Source organism: Periplaneta americana, chromosome 12 (assembly GCF_040183065.1).
Source record: "Periplaneta americana isolate PAMFEO1 chromosome 12, P.americana_PAMFEO1_priV1, whole genome shotgun sequence".
Classification (NCBI taxonomy): Eukaryota; Metazoa; Arthropoda; class Insecta; order Blattodea; family Blattidae; genus Periplaneta; species Periplaneta americana.
This window is the reverse complement of record NC_091128.1, coordinates 124,960,027-124,978,857: the sequence shown is the minus strand read 5'-3', so window position 1 is coordinate 124,978,857 and position 18,831 is coordinate 124,960,027. Positions and strand designations below refer to the sequence as shown.

At 34.1% G+C, this 18,831-nt stretch overlaps 1 protein-coding gene across 5 annotated transcripts in view; it reads left to right on the top strand.

Moving 5' to 3' along the window:
* Window positions 1–18,831, top strand: part of Axs (Abnormal X segregation) — a 101,328-nt gene that overhangs the window by 988 nt on the left and 81,509 nt on the right. For 2 of the 5 annotated variants that reach the window (XM_069842053.1, XM_069842050.1), the window contains exon 2: window positions 17,014–17,173. The exons of 1 other annotated variant lie outside the window; for it this stretch is intronic. In XM_069842053.1, coding sequence (XP_069698154.1) covers window positions 17,132–17,173 — 42 coding nt within the window. In that variant the 5' untranslated portion in view covers window positions 17,014–17,131. The remainder of the gene's footprint in view (window positions 1–17,013; window positions 17,174–18,831) is intronic. 2 more of the 5 variants (XM_069842051.1, XM_069842054.1) reach the window with 1 other exon arrangement.

Below are 18,831 nucleotides of genomic sequence, written 5' to 3'. Positions count from 1 at the left end.
ACCGTGAAACAAAATATAGCTTTAACAGATATGTGTATTAAATATTTTGAAATGTTATGTTATTTTAGCTATATTATTGTACAGTCTCGAGTCTTGCGGCACCAAGAGAGGTGTCCATGTTTTTGTTCAGGATAAAGGTAGAATGGACAAGCTTTTGAATGGGCTAACCTAACGTAAACAAACAATCACGAATAATGGGGTGGATTTGTTGCACACGTAATTGCATAGTCATGGATACTGTCTGACGTCACAAATGAATAGGGCGCAAAACTTTAAACCACACAGTAAACATTATTAGTGTTATTTTTTATGATATTGTTATACGCCAACATTTTTAGTGTGAAAAAAACCAAATACCGGTATCGCTATTTACTTAATAGACTATTTGTAATAACAATAATAATAATAATAATAATAATAATAATAATAATAATAATAATAATAATAATATCCTCTGATTCAGGTTCTGGTTGATATGTACCTACATCTATTATCAGGCAGTACATCTCACTTGACAATATGTGTCAGAGGAAGAACAATTATTGTTTGTATACATCTGAAGTCTGATTTGTGTAATATGTAGCTAGTTGGCGATGTATGCACTGGGGGGGGGGGGAAAGGTTCTGGCTACCCTACCCATTATCTCCTGGCTTAGTTGCCTCATAAGTGGTGTCTTTTTATATTACCTGTGAGGTTTAACATGCCTTTGGACAGTTGATTAAACAACAACAATATAATAATACTAGTAACAATAATAACTTAATAATTATGATAATAATAATAACAATAATAAAATACAATATCATCCTAAATAAGTATTTAGCCTCTACGCGAGGCAGAAATTAAACTTCTTAACTTCTTCAGACCTGAATTTATATTGAAAACAATTAGAAAAAACTGGTCACATAACTTAATCATTCTGGGGATGCAAAATTCCCAAATCAAGTTTTCGCAGAAAATAAAAATTTGGGGACAATTTTGACCCCTGGGGCCCCAAAATTTTTTTATTTTATTTTTAATTCAGGTATATAAATGTTTAAAAAATAAAATTCTTCATTTATATCACATTGAACTTTTCAAAATACTTTAGAATATTGAAGACATTCCAAAAAAGAAACAATGTACATTAGGCCTGAAGTAGAAATGTGCAGTAACCACTTAAAATGTTTGTGCAATGAGATCCAATAGGAAAGATGTTCATATAATGCATTTACAGTAAATATCCATATTAATAATAAATCTGTAGCCGAAATTTTTCTGTTAATTTTCGATTTTCCAAAAATAATTGGTCCTAACATATATAATTAACCACCCTGAAATCGAAAATCGCTTTTTTGAAATTTTTGTTTGTATGTCTGTCTGTCTGTATGTTTGTTACCTTTTCACGCGATAATGGCTGAACGGATTTCGATGAAAATTGGAATATAAATTAAGTTCGTTGTAACTTAGATTATAGGCTATATGGCATTCAAAATACATTATTTAAAAGGGGGGTTATAAGGGGGCCTGAATTAAATAAATCGAAATATCTCGCTTATTATTGATTTTTATGAAAAATGTTACATAACAAAAGTTTCTTTAAAAATAATTTGCGATAAGTTTTATTCCTTGAAAAATTTTGATAGGATTGATATTTAATGAGAAATGAGTTTTAAAATTAAAATAACTGCCATCTAAGGCCGTGTAATGAATTAAAAAACAAATGACTTCGTCTATAAGGGCCTTGGACAGCAACAATCGAAAGCTATGAAAGATAGCCTACAGAGAATGTTTCTGTGTTTGTAAGAAGTAATATCGGAAGCTCAATTAACCGATTTGTATAATTATTATTTCACCATTGGAATGTGTAGTTTCTCTAGATGGACATAATGCTATAATGTTATTACAGTAACTTCTGAAATAATATAATATGTAATATTGTATAATAGAATTTAAGTTATTTGAAGGGTTCAGAACCATAGTGGGTCAAGCGCCATTTACTGAATACGTAGGAAACAAGGGTTAAAATTAAGTTATTACCATAATTCAATGGAAACCTATAACAAGTAAAATAAAATATACACATTAAATCTAAATGATGCCAATCTTCATTAAACTATGGTTGCATGTAATAAAAATTAAGAAACATGTTAAAGGAATTGTCATTGCACCAAATGAGTGTCTCTGGACCAAAATGATCGCATTTTAATCATTTGGATGCAATTCAAATTAAGTAACATATTAAACGATTTATCCTTCTATCAAACACGAATGTTCCCTGGATCAAATGTCCTATTTTAATTATGTAATTACTTTATATTTATTTCTAACGGGTGCAGCGGAGCGCACGGGTACGGCTAGTACAAAATAAAAATATATATAGGGGAGAGTTGGGTAGTATCGGACATCGGGTAATATCGGACAGTGATGTTTCTTTCATCTACCACGAAATGATAGTACCTAAGTGACATGGTTACGTTTCTGTATACGACATCTGAACACTGCTACTACCATCTGGTGGTAGATGAAAGAAACACCACTGTCCGATATTACCCGATGTCCGATACTACCCAACTCTCTCCTATATCTGTACATTTAAAAGTGAAAACCCACAAAATATACATTTATGCAAAATAAAGTTGGCTTTATTTGAACGTAAAGATCGGCAAAATCCACTTTTACTTTTTAAATACACCAAATCAATAAAAACATGCAATTGCATGAAGTTCCGAGGTCTAATAATTACAATAATTCCTGCATCTACAGGTATCGTAAATAAGTGGACAAAAAAACTGACAGTTAAACAAGAAATACAAAGAACTATAAACTAATGGGAAATATAATCTCAGAAATCAAATTCGCAGTGATAGGATTCTATAGAAATAAAATATATTCAGTGAACGTTGAAGACCTACAAACATGCTTATGGTTTGGGGCAGTTAGTGTAGGTTACAACAAATACGAAAACAACGTGACACCGGAAGTCTGATAGATGATTATGGTAAAACACACCAAAATATCCATGATAAGAACTGTGACGGAAATGTCCGCGACAACGAAAATGACCAAAACAACGAAGACTTTTTTTTTATTTTATTGGGTTATTTTACGACGCTGTATCAACATCTAGGTTATTTAGCGTCTGAATGATATGAAGGTGATCATGTCGGTGAAATGAGTCCGGGGTCCATCACCGAAAGTTACCCAGCATTTGCTCGTATTGGGTTGAGGGAAAACCCCGGAAAAAACCTCAACCAGGTAACTTGCCCCAACCGGGATTCGAACCCGGGCCACCTGGTTTCGTAGCCAGACGCGCTGACCATTACTCCACAGGTGTGGACACAACGAAGACTTGGATGGTGACAGTGGTGGTACTTATTTATTTAGAGACTTGCAGGCCATTCGCTATCTCATGAAACCAAATGCATACGTGCGCCATAGTTTATAGCAAAAACCATGTGGTGGGGTTAAATGGACTAGCTAGCTACAAGTTGAAGCGTAGCGAGGGAGGGAAGCTTCCCAGTCCACTTTCTTCTTCCTCTCAGCGAAAATAAGTTTCATGTGATAATGAATGTCCTATATACACATTATTTATATCGCATTGATTATAAATATTATTAGTGATAATGTCATTATTGAATGACTGTCATTCCTGATTATTTCAACCACAAAACTTATTTAATGATGTAATTTCGTGCTAATTCTTTACTATTTACAGTGAAAATTAACGGATGTGGGACAGGTTTCTTTCGTATGCAGTACTTCGGTTTCTTAAACTTTTAAGTTGTCATTGTGGTCTGGCGTTTTTCATGTTTGTTGTTGGATCTGAGTTCCGCGTGTTTATATCCGGCCGAATAAAATGGATTTTAAATGACGATAAAATTCTCAGCATGTCTTATTCCGGGATGAAAGTAAAGCTGTAAGTTGTGTCGTACATTTACGATCTTACGCTGGATAGAGGGCTCCAGGTAAAATTAGTGGACTATTTTTCTCATACATTAAATTTCAATTCTAAATAACGTCTGTAGTGTCTTTTATTATTGTAGCTCGAGCGCGACTGCTGAAGAAATAGTGTGTACATTTTTCCTAGATCGAGAGTAGGTAGATTATGTGTTGCATGAACAAATAACACAAATTGAAGACGTCAAGGCTAAAATATTAGTATACAGTTGACTTCCATTCAGTGCAGTTCAGTTCATGGCAATGTAGTACACATTACAACAGCGAATCTTCATTTATGATACATAAGTTGTAATATACGAATAAATCATACAAAAAGTGTGCTAAATTTTCAGCAGTCGACAGTTCGAGCAATTTTTGCAAGATAAGTAAAAAAATTCCATCTAAAATGTAATGTAGTATGTTGCGAGATTTTATTGACAAAAGCTGACACGCTGAATCACCGTTAAACGGGCTGTTTACTTGTCCATTCCACTTTCGAACGGCACCGTGCTAATGTAAGCGAAACCTGTTTTCAGGCGTACACCTGTTACTAATACTACTACTACTACTACTACTACTACTACTACTACTACTACTACTACTACTACTACTACTACCACCACCACCACCACCACCACCACCACCACTACCAATACTACTACTATTACTTTCTCATCATAACATTTCTGAATTACGCTATTATTATCTCAAATTTGAATGGCCTTTGCAGCCTACTTAGAAAGGGGATTTAATATGAATTGCATTTGCACATAGATGGGCAAATGTAATATAACGACAACTTAAAATGTGGCATACAAATACATCAAGAATGTAAAATACGAGCGTGAGTGGCATGCCATATTTCTCAGGTGGACAGTCTTGATAACAGCAACAAGAAATGAGAACGTGGAAGTTTCGCTGTGTCAGGTCTACTGTACTTAGCCTATACATTGAAAATGTTTTTGAATAATAATAATAATAATAATAATAATAATAATAATAATAATAATAATAATAATAATAATAATAATAATATAGTGAGAATTTATTTAAATTTAAATGTGTATATATACTGGTATATTATAATCCTTACTATTATTAAACCATCTGAGACTTGCATTATTCTAGTTGATATGTAAGATGCAATTTTAAATTTATGTGTAAGTATTCATGTGTTACATATTTGTAGCAGTGGAGAATAAATTTTATTAAATTCAGAATATGAATCTTTTCTTTATTGAAGGATTTTCAGGCTATTTGAGAAATATTCATCCTTTACTATTATTATTATTATTATTATTATTATTATTATTATTATTATTATTAGTATTATTATTATTATTATTATTATTATTATTATTAGCCTATCATCATTACTATTATTGCTGCTAATACTACTACCGCTACTAGTACTACTGCTACTACTACTACTACTACTACTACTACTACTACTACTACTACTACTACAGATTTAATATATTTTGATGTAATGCGGAATTTTAAATGAAATGTAAATAAGAATCGGTTTTATATACAGTAATGCCGAATTAATTACTGCATCTCTGCCATTACTTCGATGATTTTATTAGGACGCAAGTCTTCTGTATTTTTCTGATAATTTTATATTCATCTCTCACAAGTTACAGAGATTTCTCGCTTTCAATAGTAGGGTAACGTGGAACCAGGATTGCCAGATGTTCTGGATATCCCAGGATTGTTCTGGATTTTAATGGTGTGTCCTGAATTGAGTTTATTTGTCCTAGAATGTCAAAAAGTTGTAAAAATATGATTTTTTCTCATTTCCGTAAAATTATTTTTAAAATTTCTTATTTATTTTTTAAAGTCGTCAACTCTACCTGGTGCCTCCTATGCGGTTGAATTGAAATAAAAATGATAATACTATAGTATGTATTAGATATTATGCAGATTTTATTCCTTACTCTCTTTGGAAGTTGATTTATTATTTGATAGGATTTAAACACTGTATCATGCGTTTTTATGTATAGGTCAGGCTGTAATATGACAATATTTTTCGAGACTTGGAAGAAAATTTTATAATCTAGTAAAAATGTAACAAAATTAAACGTTTAGGCCCTAACTTATGTAATTAGTTGAAATACATAAAACGAACAAAATCAGTTATATTGCAAATTGAATTAATTCAATTCTTTATGGTATGAATGCAGTATTATCATTTGTTCTAGATTCCTGATGAGAGAATGTGACAACTCTGCATGGAACAAGACTAGCATTTAAGGCAACATGATTTAAGAAATATTATACAAGAATTCATTTAGGATAAAATACTTCCCTACGACATATGGAGCCGTTTCAGACGTACAATATAATACATTCACAAAAGTTATCACTTATTTGTATTACAGGGGACAGGTTTGGAATTGAACGGGTTACATCAGCTTCTTGTCTATACGGATGGCATGAATATGTTAGAAGAAAATCCACAAACGATTAGGGAAAACGCGGAAATTCTACTTGAAGCAATTAAAGCGATAGGGTTGGAAGTAAATCCCGAAAAGATTAAGTATATGATTATGTCTCACGACGAGAATATTGTACGAAATAGAACTATAAAAATTGGAGATTTATCCTTCGAAGAGGTGGAAAAATTTAAATATCTTGGATCAACAGTAACAAATATAAATGCTACTCGGGAGGAAATTAAACGCAGAATAAATATGGGCTATGCCTGTTATTATTCGGTTGAGAATCTTTTGTCATCTGGTCTGCTGTCAAAAAATCTGGAAGGTAGAATTTATAAAACAGTTATATTACCGGTTGTTCTGTATGGTTGTGAAACTTGGACTCTCACTTTGACAGAGGAACAGAGATTAAGGGTGTTTGAGAATAAGGTTCTTAGGAAAATATTTGGGGTTAATAGGGATGAAGTTACAGGAGAATGGAGAAAGTTACACAACGCAGAGCTGCACGCATTGTATTCTTCAGCTGATATAATTAGGAACATTAAATCCAGACTTTTGAGATGGGCAGGGCATGTAGCACGTATGGGCGAATCCAGAAATGCATATAGAGTGTTAGTTGGGAGGCCGGAGGGAAAAATACATTTGGAGAGGCCGAGACGTAGATGGGAAGATAATGTTAAAATGGATTTGAGGGAGGTGGGATATGATAGTGGAGACTGGATTAATCTTACTCAGGATAGGGACCAATGGCGGGCTTATGTGAGGGCGGCAATGAACCTCCGGGTTCCTTAAAAGCCAGTAAGTAATATGAGAGGAGACATTAAAATATGCAATTTAAATGTATTTAATTTAACATGAATGTAAAGACTTGGAGAGAGTGTATTTCATAACCTTGAAACATTTGTTTTGAAGGACCTGTGTGACGCTATGACACATTTATCTGGTCTACTGGTGTTTAAAAATAGTATTTTCTGTACTATTACTTGGCTAGCATTACAGGCAATGCTTTGATGCAGTGTGAAACAGAAGCATGACTCTCTCTTCTCTGATCTTGGAAATCATCCAAAGGGGAGAAGTTTTGGAGTGACTATCATGATTACGTAAGCTCGAGACAAGAATTAAAATTGTTGCGAGTCCGAGCGCAATTGTTGGTGGACAATGGTGATATTCACAGAAGTTCTCTAGAGGAATTCCCATTCTCCTTACCATTATTTCACTACCATCGTCAAGCTCTTCAACGATTACACTGTTGGCTCGCTCGTACCAAACTTTTCTGAGAATTTTGAACAAACAATAGCCATTCTTAAATAGAGAGACTTTCTGGCAGTATGGCCAGCGTCCACACCAGACCGTTCTCAATTACTTTATTAATTTTGTTTACTTACCTTGTCTCGCGCCATAGCTGCGTGGTGTAAGGCCTCATGGTCTGGCTCGAGTTCTCATAGGAGATTAAATTTTGCCATGAGATCTCTATCACTTTACGGAGCCAGCGTACATCTACTCTGTTTTTCATATAGAGGGAAGATTCCCGCTGAAATTTCAAATGGTCTGACCACCTCCGCTTCGAAGCGGGGTTACTATGTACGACATTTCAGAACTATAACAGCGTATTCCGAATCTTAGCGCTGAGCAATCTGATGGCATCACGGTGTTCCGAATTTCACCGATGGCGTCACTGATGCTCCACCGGTGTCGCACCGGTGCCATCAGCTTGCAGAGGTGGTGGCAGACTCCATCAGCCGTCATCAGTGAATCTAATTGGTTCTTGTATATGGCGAGAACTAGCAGACGAATGACATAGTGCACTTTTGTGTCATGGCGGTGTGTTCTGCTTTAGTTCTGCTATGTTGTTTGTAATGAGAACAACGTAAAAACAATATGTTAATGGCTTATGAGCGAACATGTCAACGGACCAGTTATTACTACCGGTTCAAGAAATAAATTGTTTATGCTCTCTTTTCTTTGAACGAGATGGCAGTACGGAAATTTCGCAAAATTTTGCTAGCGTAGCACAGACAACAACTTATACAGTCGCCATGACAGCCATCGATCCTTCCAACAATTTTGTTCCTATTTCGCTGCAGCGTGACGTCATTGTTGTCCAGAGGTCCGGTAAGATTCGGAATAAGCTGTATGTTGATGAAAACAATTTGAACTAAAGAAATATATAAGAATGCAAAATACAGAACTATACTAAAACTAATTTCACTTAAAAATGTTATAGGTCTTCCTAATTCTCTAATTTTTCTCATTATTCTTGAAAACTCATTGCGACGGCAACAATGTCGCCATGTTTAATTAAATATTTATTATATTGCTCTTTTCTGCTGTACTGGAATCCAACAGCTTTTATGTAACACTTCCCGCAAAGGGGAACGTGAAATTTTAAATTGTAGCGTTTCGCATTTTGCGAGTTTCCGGTAAAATATCGTCTAAACTGGGTACAAACCTTTTCTCGGTCCACCGCTGTGAAATAACTGTTAGTACAGCGTATAGATAATTATACAGTATGGACACTTCGCGTCGGCACCATTGATGCAGGACTGATTTCAATGACCTTCAAACCAGCTTGAGCGTGAGATTTTGCTTTCTTCCTGGAGTTGGCACTGACATCACACCAGCTAGCAGTCGACACAGCGAAAATATAGCACATACAATTAATGCATTTAGGTACATTATGTACTCAAATGAAATAAATTGATCCATGAAATAATAAATCCGTTATTAACTGTAATGTCTAGACTCCAGAGTTCCTTTATAATGAGAGTTGAGACGTTGACCCCCAACAACAATTAAAATATGTAATGATTTGATAGCACTGAAAATGGAAAAACAAAACTCCTATGAGAACTAAACCATATAGGCCTACCTATATTATATTATATAGAAATATTAAACGAATCTGATACATCATTTTATAATGTATTATATTATTTTATAATATAATTTATTATATATAAAACATAAAAAAATATTATTACAACTAGGTTGTCACTGAGAAATAAGGAAAAGCTGGTAACTTCAATTTATTGGAAACAAAGCGTTACTGGATTACGCAATAATGGAGGCGATGTTTGGATCCTCTGCCTCAACTCTTATATTCAATTACTAGCCGTACCCGTGCGCTCCACTGCACCCGTTAGAAATAGATATAAAGTAATTACCGTACATAATTAAAATAGGACATTTGACCCAGGGAACATTCGTGTTTGATATAAGGATAAATCGTTTATTATTTTACTTAATTTAAATTGTATTTGCATAATTAAAATGCGATCATTTTGATCCAGAGACCACTCATTTGGTCATAAAAATTATTTTAGGAAATACAGGAAACGAATGTACAGAATAGCCTATCAGGTTTTCTGTGCATAAGAAGCTATTTTAAACTTACCTGTCCTCGATTCACTCAGACGTTACTGTAATAACATTATAGCATTATGTCCATCTAGAGAAACTATACTTTCCAATGGTGAATTAATAATTAATTATACAAATCGGTTAATTTAGCTTCTGATATTACTTCATACAAACACATACACATTATCTGTAGGCTATCTTTCATACCTTTCGATTGTTGCTGTCCAAGGCCCCTTATAGACGAAGTCATTTGTTTTTAATTCATTACATGGCCTTAGATGGCAATTATTTTAATTTTAAAAATCATTTATCTCATTAAATATCAGTCCTATCAAAATTTTTCAAGGAATAAAACTTATCGGAAATTATTTTTAAAGAAACTTCTGTTATGTAATATTTTTCACAAAAATCAATAATAAGCGAGATATTTCGATTTATATAATTTATTTTATTTTATTTTATTGGGTTATTTTACGACTCTGTTTCAACATCTAGGTTATTTAGCGTCTGGATGAAATGAAGATGATAATGCCGGCGAAATGAGTCCGGGGTCCAGCACCGAAAGTTACCTAGCATTTGCTCGTATTGGGTTGAGGGAAAACCCCGGAAAAAACCTCAACCAGGTAACTTGCCCCGACCGGGACACGAACCCGGGCCACCTGGTTTCGCGGCCAGACGCGCTGACCGTTACTCCATACGTGTGGACGATTTATTTAATTCAGGCCCCCTTATAACCCCTCTTTTAAATAATGTATTTTGAATGCCATATAGCCTAAAATCTAAGTTACAACGAACTTAATTTATATTCCAATTTTCATCGAAATTCGTTCAGCCATTATCGCGTGAAAAGGTAACAAACATACAGACAAACAGACAGACATACAAACAAGAATTTCAAAAAAAGCGATTTTCGGTTTCAGGGTGGTTAATTGTATATGTTAGGACCAATTATTTTTGGAAAATCGAAAATTACCAGAAAAATTTCGGCTACAGATTTATTATTAGTATAGATTATCTTAGCGTGTGTTCTATTACACTAACCTCTAGCGCTTGAAAGTTGAACTAAACCCCGGCGCACAGAGAAACAAAACAGGAAAATTCGCTCAGTGTCCATTCTATGTAATCCCTATTCGCTGGTTAGTACGCCTGACCGAGAAACGACCGGGCCCGCGTTCAAATCCTGGTTGGAACAAGTTGCCTGGTTGAGGTTTTTCCGGGGTTTTCCCTCATCCCATTAAGAGCAAATGCTGGACAACTTTCGACGCTGGACCCTGGACTCATTTCGCCGGAATTATCATTTCCATCTCACTCAGGCGTAGCAGTTGATAAAGCGTCGTAACATGACCAATTAAAAAAAAAGTTTTTCTTATAAAAAGCAAGTACTGTTCGCCTTAACGTTTCTTGATTAAATGAGTTCAATGTTATAATACGAGAATCGCGAATAGGTTTCTTTTGAAAGAGCTTTTAAGCTTTTCTCTCTATTCATTTTCTTTCATGTAACTATATCCTTTGAAAAGGTTTAAAAATTCAAATATCTTGGAGAAAGAGTAACAAATATAAATGACACTCGAGAGAAAATTAAACACAGAACAAAATATTCGGTTGAGAAACTTTTGTCATCCAGTCTGCTCTCAAAAAACCTGGAAGTTAGATTTTATAAAACAGTTATAGGCCTATTACCGGTTGTTTTGTATGGTTGTGAAACTTGGACTCTCACTTTGAGAGAGGAACAGAGGTTAAGGGTGTTTGAGAATAAGGGGTTTAGAAAAATATTTGGGGCTAAGAGAGATGAAGTTACAGGAGAATGGAGAAAGTAGCACAATGTAGAACTGCACGCATTGTATTCCTCACCTGACATAATTAGGAAAATTAAATCCAGACGTTTGAGATGGGCAGGATATATAGTACGTATGGGCGAATCCAGAAATGCATATAGAATGATGGTTGGAAGACTGGAGGGAAAGAGACTTTTGGGGAGGCCGATGCGTAGATGGAAGAATAATATAAAAGTAGATTTGATATATGTGGGATATAATGGTAGAGACTGAATTAATCTTGCTCAGGATAGGGACCGATGGCGGGCTTATGTGAGGGCGGCAATGAACCACCGCGTTCTCTAAAAGCCATTATAGTTATATAACCTGTGCAGTACGATCGCTATCATATTCTAGTCACAGATTATGTCTTTCTCTTTCCCACAGAGTAATAACACAAGATCGCAGAGCAGCTCTTCACGTTCTGCATAGAAAATGGTCACCTAGTATGTTAATCTACCTTTTAACTGCTGACGTGTTGAATAAGTAATGTATGACATATTTGCCTCTAATCTAAATTATATTAGTGTTTAGATCCACTGTGATGATATTGCGGGGGTCGGGAGAGAATCGTGGAGATGGTTTAGCGAATACAGCTATACAGGTCACTTTTCTATTACCTTTTCCACTTTACCGTCACATTTTTCCACTTTTCCATAACAGTTTCCCACTTTTCTACCACATTTTCCCCACTTTTCTATCATCTTTTTCTGTTTTAGATCACCTCATACCATTTCTATAACACAATTTTCCGCACTACCTTTTATTGTTTCTATCGCTTTTATGACATTTCTTCCTACTTTCCTACTATTTCTCCTATTATTCTCGTACCTACTTCTACTTCATCTTTTATAACTTACTGTACTTTTCCCACACTCCAAGCATTAGGCACACTTATCTTCCCGGTCTCGCAAGTTAATCCAGAGTTTTTGTATATTCGTTCCCTTCCTCTGTTTTCCTAAGACGAAAACTTAAGTGTTGATTCAGAATATCCTCTTGAATTCTTTCTGCATTGTCGACCTAGTTCCGCCATATTTTCACATTTTAGTGTTTGTTGGTTCTGTTTTATATCCCTGTGTATTAATTTCTTGCTTTATCTAATCTTGTTCAGCTTTTAGACGACATAGTTTAGTGTAAAGAATTAATAACAACATGTACATAAATTAGTGTGAAAATAACATTTATTAATGAGACACTAGCTGAAAAAACAGAAACAAAGCGCGAGTGTAATATATATCTGCGTAGCCTTCGGCTATGATGTATTAGGTGCCTTGTGGTAAAACACGAATGAAAAATTATCGAATTATATTTTGTGGAAGATCAAGATCTGGAGAGTTTTCCCAGGTAGAACAGTGTGTGTGTAGTAGTAAAGTTTTAGAATGCTTTGTACAAATAAAAACGCAGAATTTCTGCAATTTCATAGTGTACACTTCGAGAGAACTTGCTTTTATTTTGTACTGTAAAGCAATAAAATTACAACGATTAGATAACGCATTATGAGGTCGTTGTTCTTGTAAGTTGAGGTTAATAAATTATTGTTCTCTTTCTTAATGCTACAACCATTGAGGAACTAGATACTGAGTTCACATGTGCAATATTACGCAACCGGACAAATAAAACAAGGTGAAATTCATACTGCTTGCAGTAGACGAAAATTCTACACCGTGCAACACAAAACGTCACAGGAAATGGGCGTGCATGACACAGGGACTTATGTGAACATGAAGTAGAATGTTAGTATGAATAGAACTAAGAAATTCATACAATTCATAGTAAATAAATACATACGCATATCAACAAATAAATCAAATAAATTAACTGAATGTACATTGGAGACGCATATCTGACTGCAGTCATGGACATTGGGACCAATTAATTTCCAATTTTGAAAATAATATACTACATACAATTCTATTGCCATCAGAATCAATGTCATTTTCACAGAATCATAATAAACGCTTCGTATCTTTGAGAATTACAAAATTTAACGAAGATTGTATTTACTCTTACGTGATCGTAGGCATTTTCATTCCAATAAAAATTAAAGAAAACCTAATTATATATTCCAAACAAGAAGTGATGTAATGATTCTGTGGGACAAGAGAGAGCTTTGAATATAATCATCGTTACCGTATAATCTCAATATCATACACTATCTACCAAAAAGTAATTGGGCACTGTTTTTGCCCCTTTAGAACCTCGTGGTACCACCTCTTGTTGCTCTAACAGCAACCACCCTGTCAGGCATGCTCTCCACTAGTTTGTGCAGGATATCCACTGGAATGCGTCGCCATTCCTCTTGCAACATGGCACTCAGTTGGCCAATGGAAGTTGGCCCCATGTTTCGGCGGCTACTATGCAGTGGTATGCAGACAATAATGTTCATCGGTTGGACTGGCCTGCACAGAACCCTGATCTCAATCCCATTGAGCACCTTTGGGTCAAATTGGACCGGCGATTGATGTCTTGGGAGATGCGGATAACTTCCATTGTCCAACTGAGTGCCGTGTTGCAAGAGGAATGGCGACGCATTCCAGTGGATATCCTACACAAACTAGTGGAGAGCATGCCTGACAGGGTGGCTGCTGTTACAGCAACAAGAGGTGGTACCACGAGGTTCTAAAGGGGCAAAAACAATGCCCAATTACTTTTTGGTAGATAGTGTATATTCGTCCTGTTTCATTTCCAGGAAATCTTGTATACACAGTAATTATTTCATTGCTTCCATAACGCTTCGTCCACTATGCAGGATGGATGGTAAACTTTGCACCAAAATTTAAGAGGTGATTCTTAAATGTTAAATATAACAAAACTTTTATTGCATTTTTCCTTATATGAAGCACAGTTAAGCATGATAAAAAATAGTCTTTGCCCAATGTTTGCAGCGCTCTATTGCGGTGATGGCCAAAGAGAAATGGCTGATTGCTATACAAGCAGATAGGTAAAAATAATCTAAACGAAATGTCTTTAATAATTTTTTTTCAAATTAAACCGTTAGCCATGAATTTAAATTAAACAATTTCTCATCTTTACTCTTTAGCCATCTCTGTTTTGCAACCAAATCTGATATGTTCATCCATCTCTTTGCTTCTCCTCATAACGTATGCTGTAGACAACATATCCTTCACTTTATAATATATTCTTTCCACGACGTATCCGATCATATTTCTAAACAAATATGGTAGCATTTTGGCATTTTTGAAGACAGTTGTTACATTCATAGTCCTGCTTTGCATTCTTGCAGAAAAATATTAAATAGTGAAGTGACTGTCACTTTATTTTCATATCCGGATTCTCTGCTGTGGATCAAGTGTAACGTGTACTGCTAGAAATCAGAGTTTGGTTCCAGGCGGGACATGAAAGTCTACGTCTCTCACAAAGAAACGGATTTTGTGTGTCTTGGGCCAAAGTAACACGCGGTAGGCTAATCTAACCCCGGTTTACGATACTCAAAACCTGGCAGAATCTTTTAGAAGCAAAAATGTGACAGCCAAATTGAAATTAATATATGTACGTTAAACAAATTTTAATTATTTCTTTATACACGATAAATAGAATTACAAAATTGTCTTCCTAATTATCAATTAACTACAAATTAATAATTTCAAAAACAATTTTCAAGGTACCTTTATTTTTTAATATTATTCGGCCGCCCACAACAAAATTTTGTACAAGAGTTTACTTGCTGAATTTAATTTAATTACTTATTCAGCAACTTTTATTGTATAAAATATTAAACCCTCAATTGTTACCGGTACATTAAGAAAAAACAAACACCTTATCACATATAAAATTTACCAGTGTTAAAAATGTATTCAAAATTTAATGTAATATGTAAAACATGGGATCTAGATTTCAGCATTTGGTACGTTAAATATAAGCTAAGCATTCTCTTATTAAAATACTGAAGGTAGTTGATTTAAAATAACATTGCTATCTATTGTTACTCCGTAATTTTTATTTACATATTTCACATATTTTATGTATACTGCCAGTATTTATTTATTTCTTAATTTTTTTATTAATTTGGTTTCCGTGATTTTCATTTATATTTATAAGGTGTCTTGTATTTATGTTTTTTCTCAATTTTCATTTGCATTTATACATGTAGCTTGCTTTTTATCTGTATTTATCTCTTTTTACTTTCTTTTTTATTTTTATGTTAGGCATATATATGTATGCATCTATTTATACTGTCTATTATTCTAATTGTGACTTTGCCCTGTTATGGACAAAATAAATAAAAATAAATGAGTAAATCAGTAAATAAAATAAAAAATAAATGAGCAAGTAAATAAGTACTCAAGTAAATAAATAAACAAATAAGTAAATGAATGAATGAATGCTTTCAAAGGGGAGTACGTTACATGGCGATAAAAATGTTCAATAGTCTTCCTGAAGACATTAAGAATCATAGCCCAAACCCTGCATTATTTAAGGTAAAACTAAAAAATTACTTAATATCTCACACTTTCTATTCTATGGATGAATTCTTGATATTTCACATTCCTGTGTAAATATTGTAATACTGTTAAATGGTGAACATATTACATTGTATAAAATATTGTTGTAATTAAGGTATTAATTCTGTACATATTTCATATTTGCATTTTATATGTATTGCATTTTATTGTTAAAGGTAAGAATTGGACATGTTCTTTATTCTATGCTGTAAAGGAAATGTAAGAATATTATGGAACGAATAGATCTATCTATCTATCTGTCTATCTATCTATCTATCTATCTATCTATCTATCTATCTATCTATCTATCTATCTATCTATCTATCTATCTATCTATCTATCTATCTATCTATCTATCTATCTATCTATCTATCTATCTGTCTGTCTGTCTGTCTGTCTGTCTGTCTGTCTGTCTGTCTGTCTGTCTGTCTGTCTGTCTGTCTATCTGTCCGTCCGTCCGTCCGTCTGTCCGTCTGTCTGTCTAATCTATCTGTCTGTCTATCTGTCTACCTGTCTATCTATCTACCTGTCTACCTACCTATCTAATGAATGAATGTTGTTCAATCCGTTGCTGCAGCTACATTCTTGTTTCCAGTAGTGCTTTAGAAGGACTCTAATCTTAAACTTATAATTTTACATTCTTTTGATTAACAATTTACAACTGTCACATGGTCACAATACGCAATAACCATAACGTCCTATAAATTATTGCATTGTCCAACTAAAGAAAACCATTAAAATCTTACAAAACAGAAACTAAAAAACGTCGACATTACTTTTGAGAACACATAATAACTATAAGGATCTGATACCGTTCCTTATTACTTAGTTATGTAACTACATTATAATGCTATGATTATAAACTGCTACATTTAGTTGATAATTGTCTGTCCTGTGATTTGTTTGTCAGTAGTACATAGGCGTATAAATTAGTTTAGAAGTAGCTTAACACTGCACTTGTAGTGGTGTGCGCTTGCTGTGTCGTGTAATGTTGCTCAGTCTCGCACCTTCCAGCCTCGTCATGCCAGAGGTTAATTGTGATTGCTAGAACCCGTCCCTGCCGAGGCGATGGCACACGCCGTGAAGCGTGTCGCATCCTTGCCTGACATCCAGGACAGAGAGCATCCCATCGATGAACTATGGGGGTTCCACAACAGACTCGCAAACATACAAGGTAAGTTAATTGAGCTTCATAGTCACAAATACACTGCTCCGTCGATATAGGAAAAAAGTCAATGCCAAGACTAGAGCATGAAAGTCTAGGAATATTATGGACAGGAAAACATCGATTGTACGGGAATGGGTATTTAAGAGTTGTTAATTTATTATGAAAAGTGAATCTGATACAACGTTAATATAAATTAATTTTATTTCCTGAATATATCTATCTATAAAATACAATAAATAAATAAGTAAATAAATAAATTACTAAATTAATGACTAAATAATTAACAAAATATTAAAATAAATAAATATACCTCACAAATAAATAAATATATAAAAGTAAGTAAATAAATATGTAAACAAGGAAATAAATAAATAATAAAGTAATAAAATAAATATACAGATAAACAAATAAGTAGATAAGGAAGTACAGTGAAACCTCTCCTTACGGACACCCCGAAAGATACGGACACTCCTCATATACGGACAGATTTTTATGTCCCAACTGAAATAATATAGAAATAATGATAAATTTAACTCTCGTTTACGGACACTCTCAGATACGGACATGGACAGCTGTTTTTTTTTATTGAGAACATCAACTGCATGCCCCATTACATAATAATATTACATGCATTATATTAAATAATTTACATGTGTAATTACAATATTATGCTACAATTTGCTTTTTCATAATATGAGAGTTGAATTTACACATCACCTTAACTAAATTTAATCCTATACTTATAAGATTGAAATTTCTATATACACGCCTGGATTAATTTACATTTAAAATTACAATATTGTGTCATACTTTGCTTATAATAACTATTCCTGATGATTATCTTACATATTTCCATAATATGACAATAAAGTACATCTTATCTTAGTTAATTTTTATCATATAGCCTACCTAAAAACTTGAAATATTTATTTTATACCTAAAGTGAGCCATATGTAGGCCTACATTTTTATTATTTTTTCACCATTAGATTGTATTTGTTTGTAAGACCGACTACCTAAATTTTATATCTACTTAACCATCTCTTTTCTTATGTATTCTATGTTTCACAGTCCTAGAGCTTGCTTTACCTCCTGACTGCGAACAGAACTTGGATATCAAGACCTAATATTTTACAAAAATGGGAAAGATAGTTTTGAGAACTGTACAGAAATTCCTTAACATGAAAGAAGACAATAAGAGTCTCGTAGGCTACCATTAGCCCAGCCGGCTACCCCTTGCGGGTGGATAAACAAAGTCATAAAATTTAACCTGTGTGATGGGTCCAAGGTTTCCGCGATCGTGAAATTGTATTCGACACATGATAGGGTTAGTAGGACTATTCTCTTCACTTCAATCAGTTGTTCTGTTTCAAGTGACATGGCACCTGAACGTAAAGGTTAAGTTGAAAACTGTAAATTACAGTACTACTTAACTGTAGACCTAGAATAAAATTGCATGGCACAGTACTGTATTTTTCTTTTTCGGTCTTACCTACTGTAGTTCAAAATTGCAAAGAATTTATTGTAGTATACTGCATTTAGAATTAAACTACAGTAATACATTCCATTTAAAGCGTGAAGGGATACATAATGCATATTATAAATTTACTGTTAGATTGGGGTCTCCCTCCCAATAAAGGACACCTCCCAGGTGAGGACAGATTG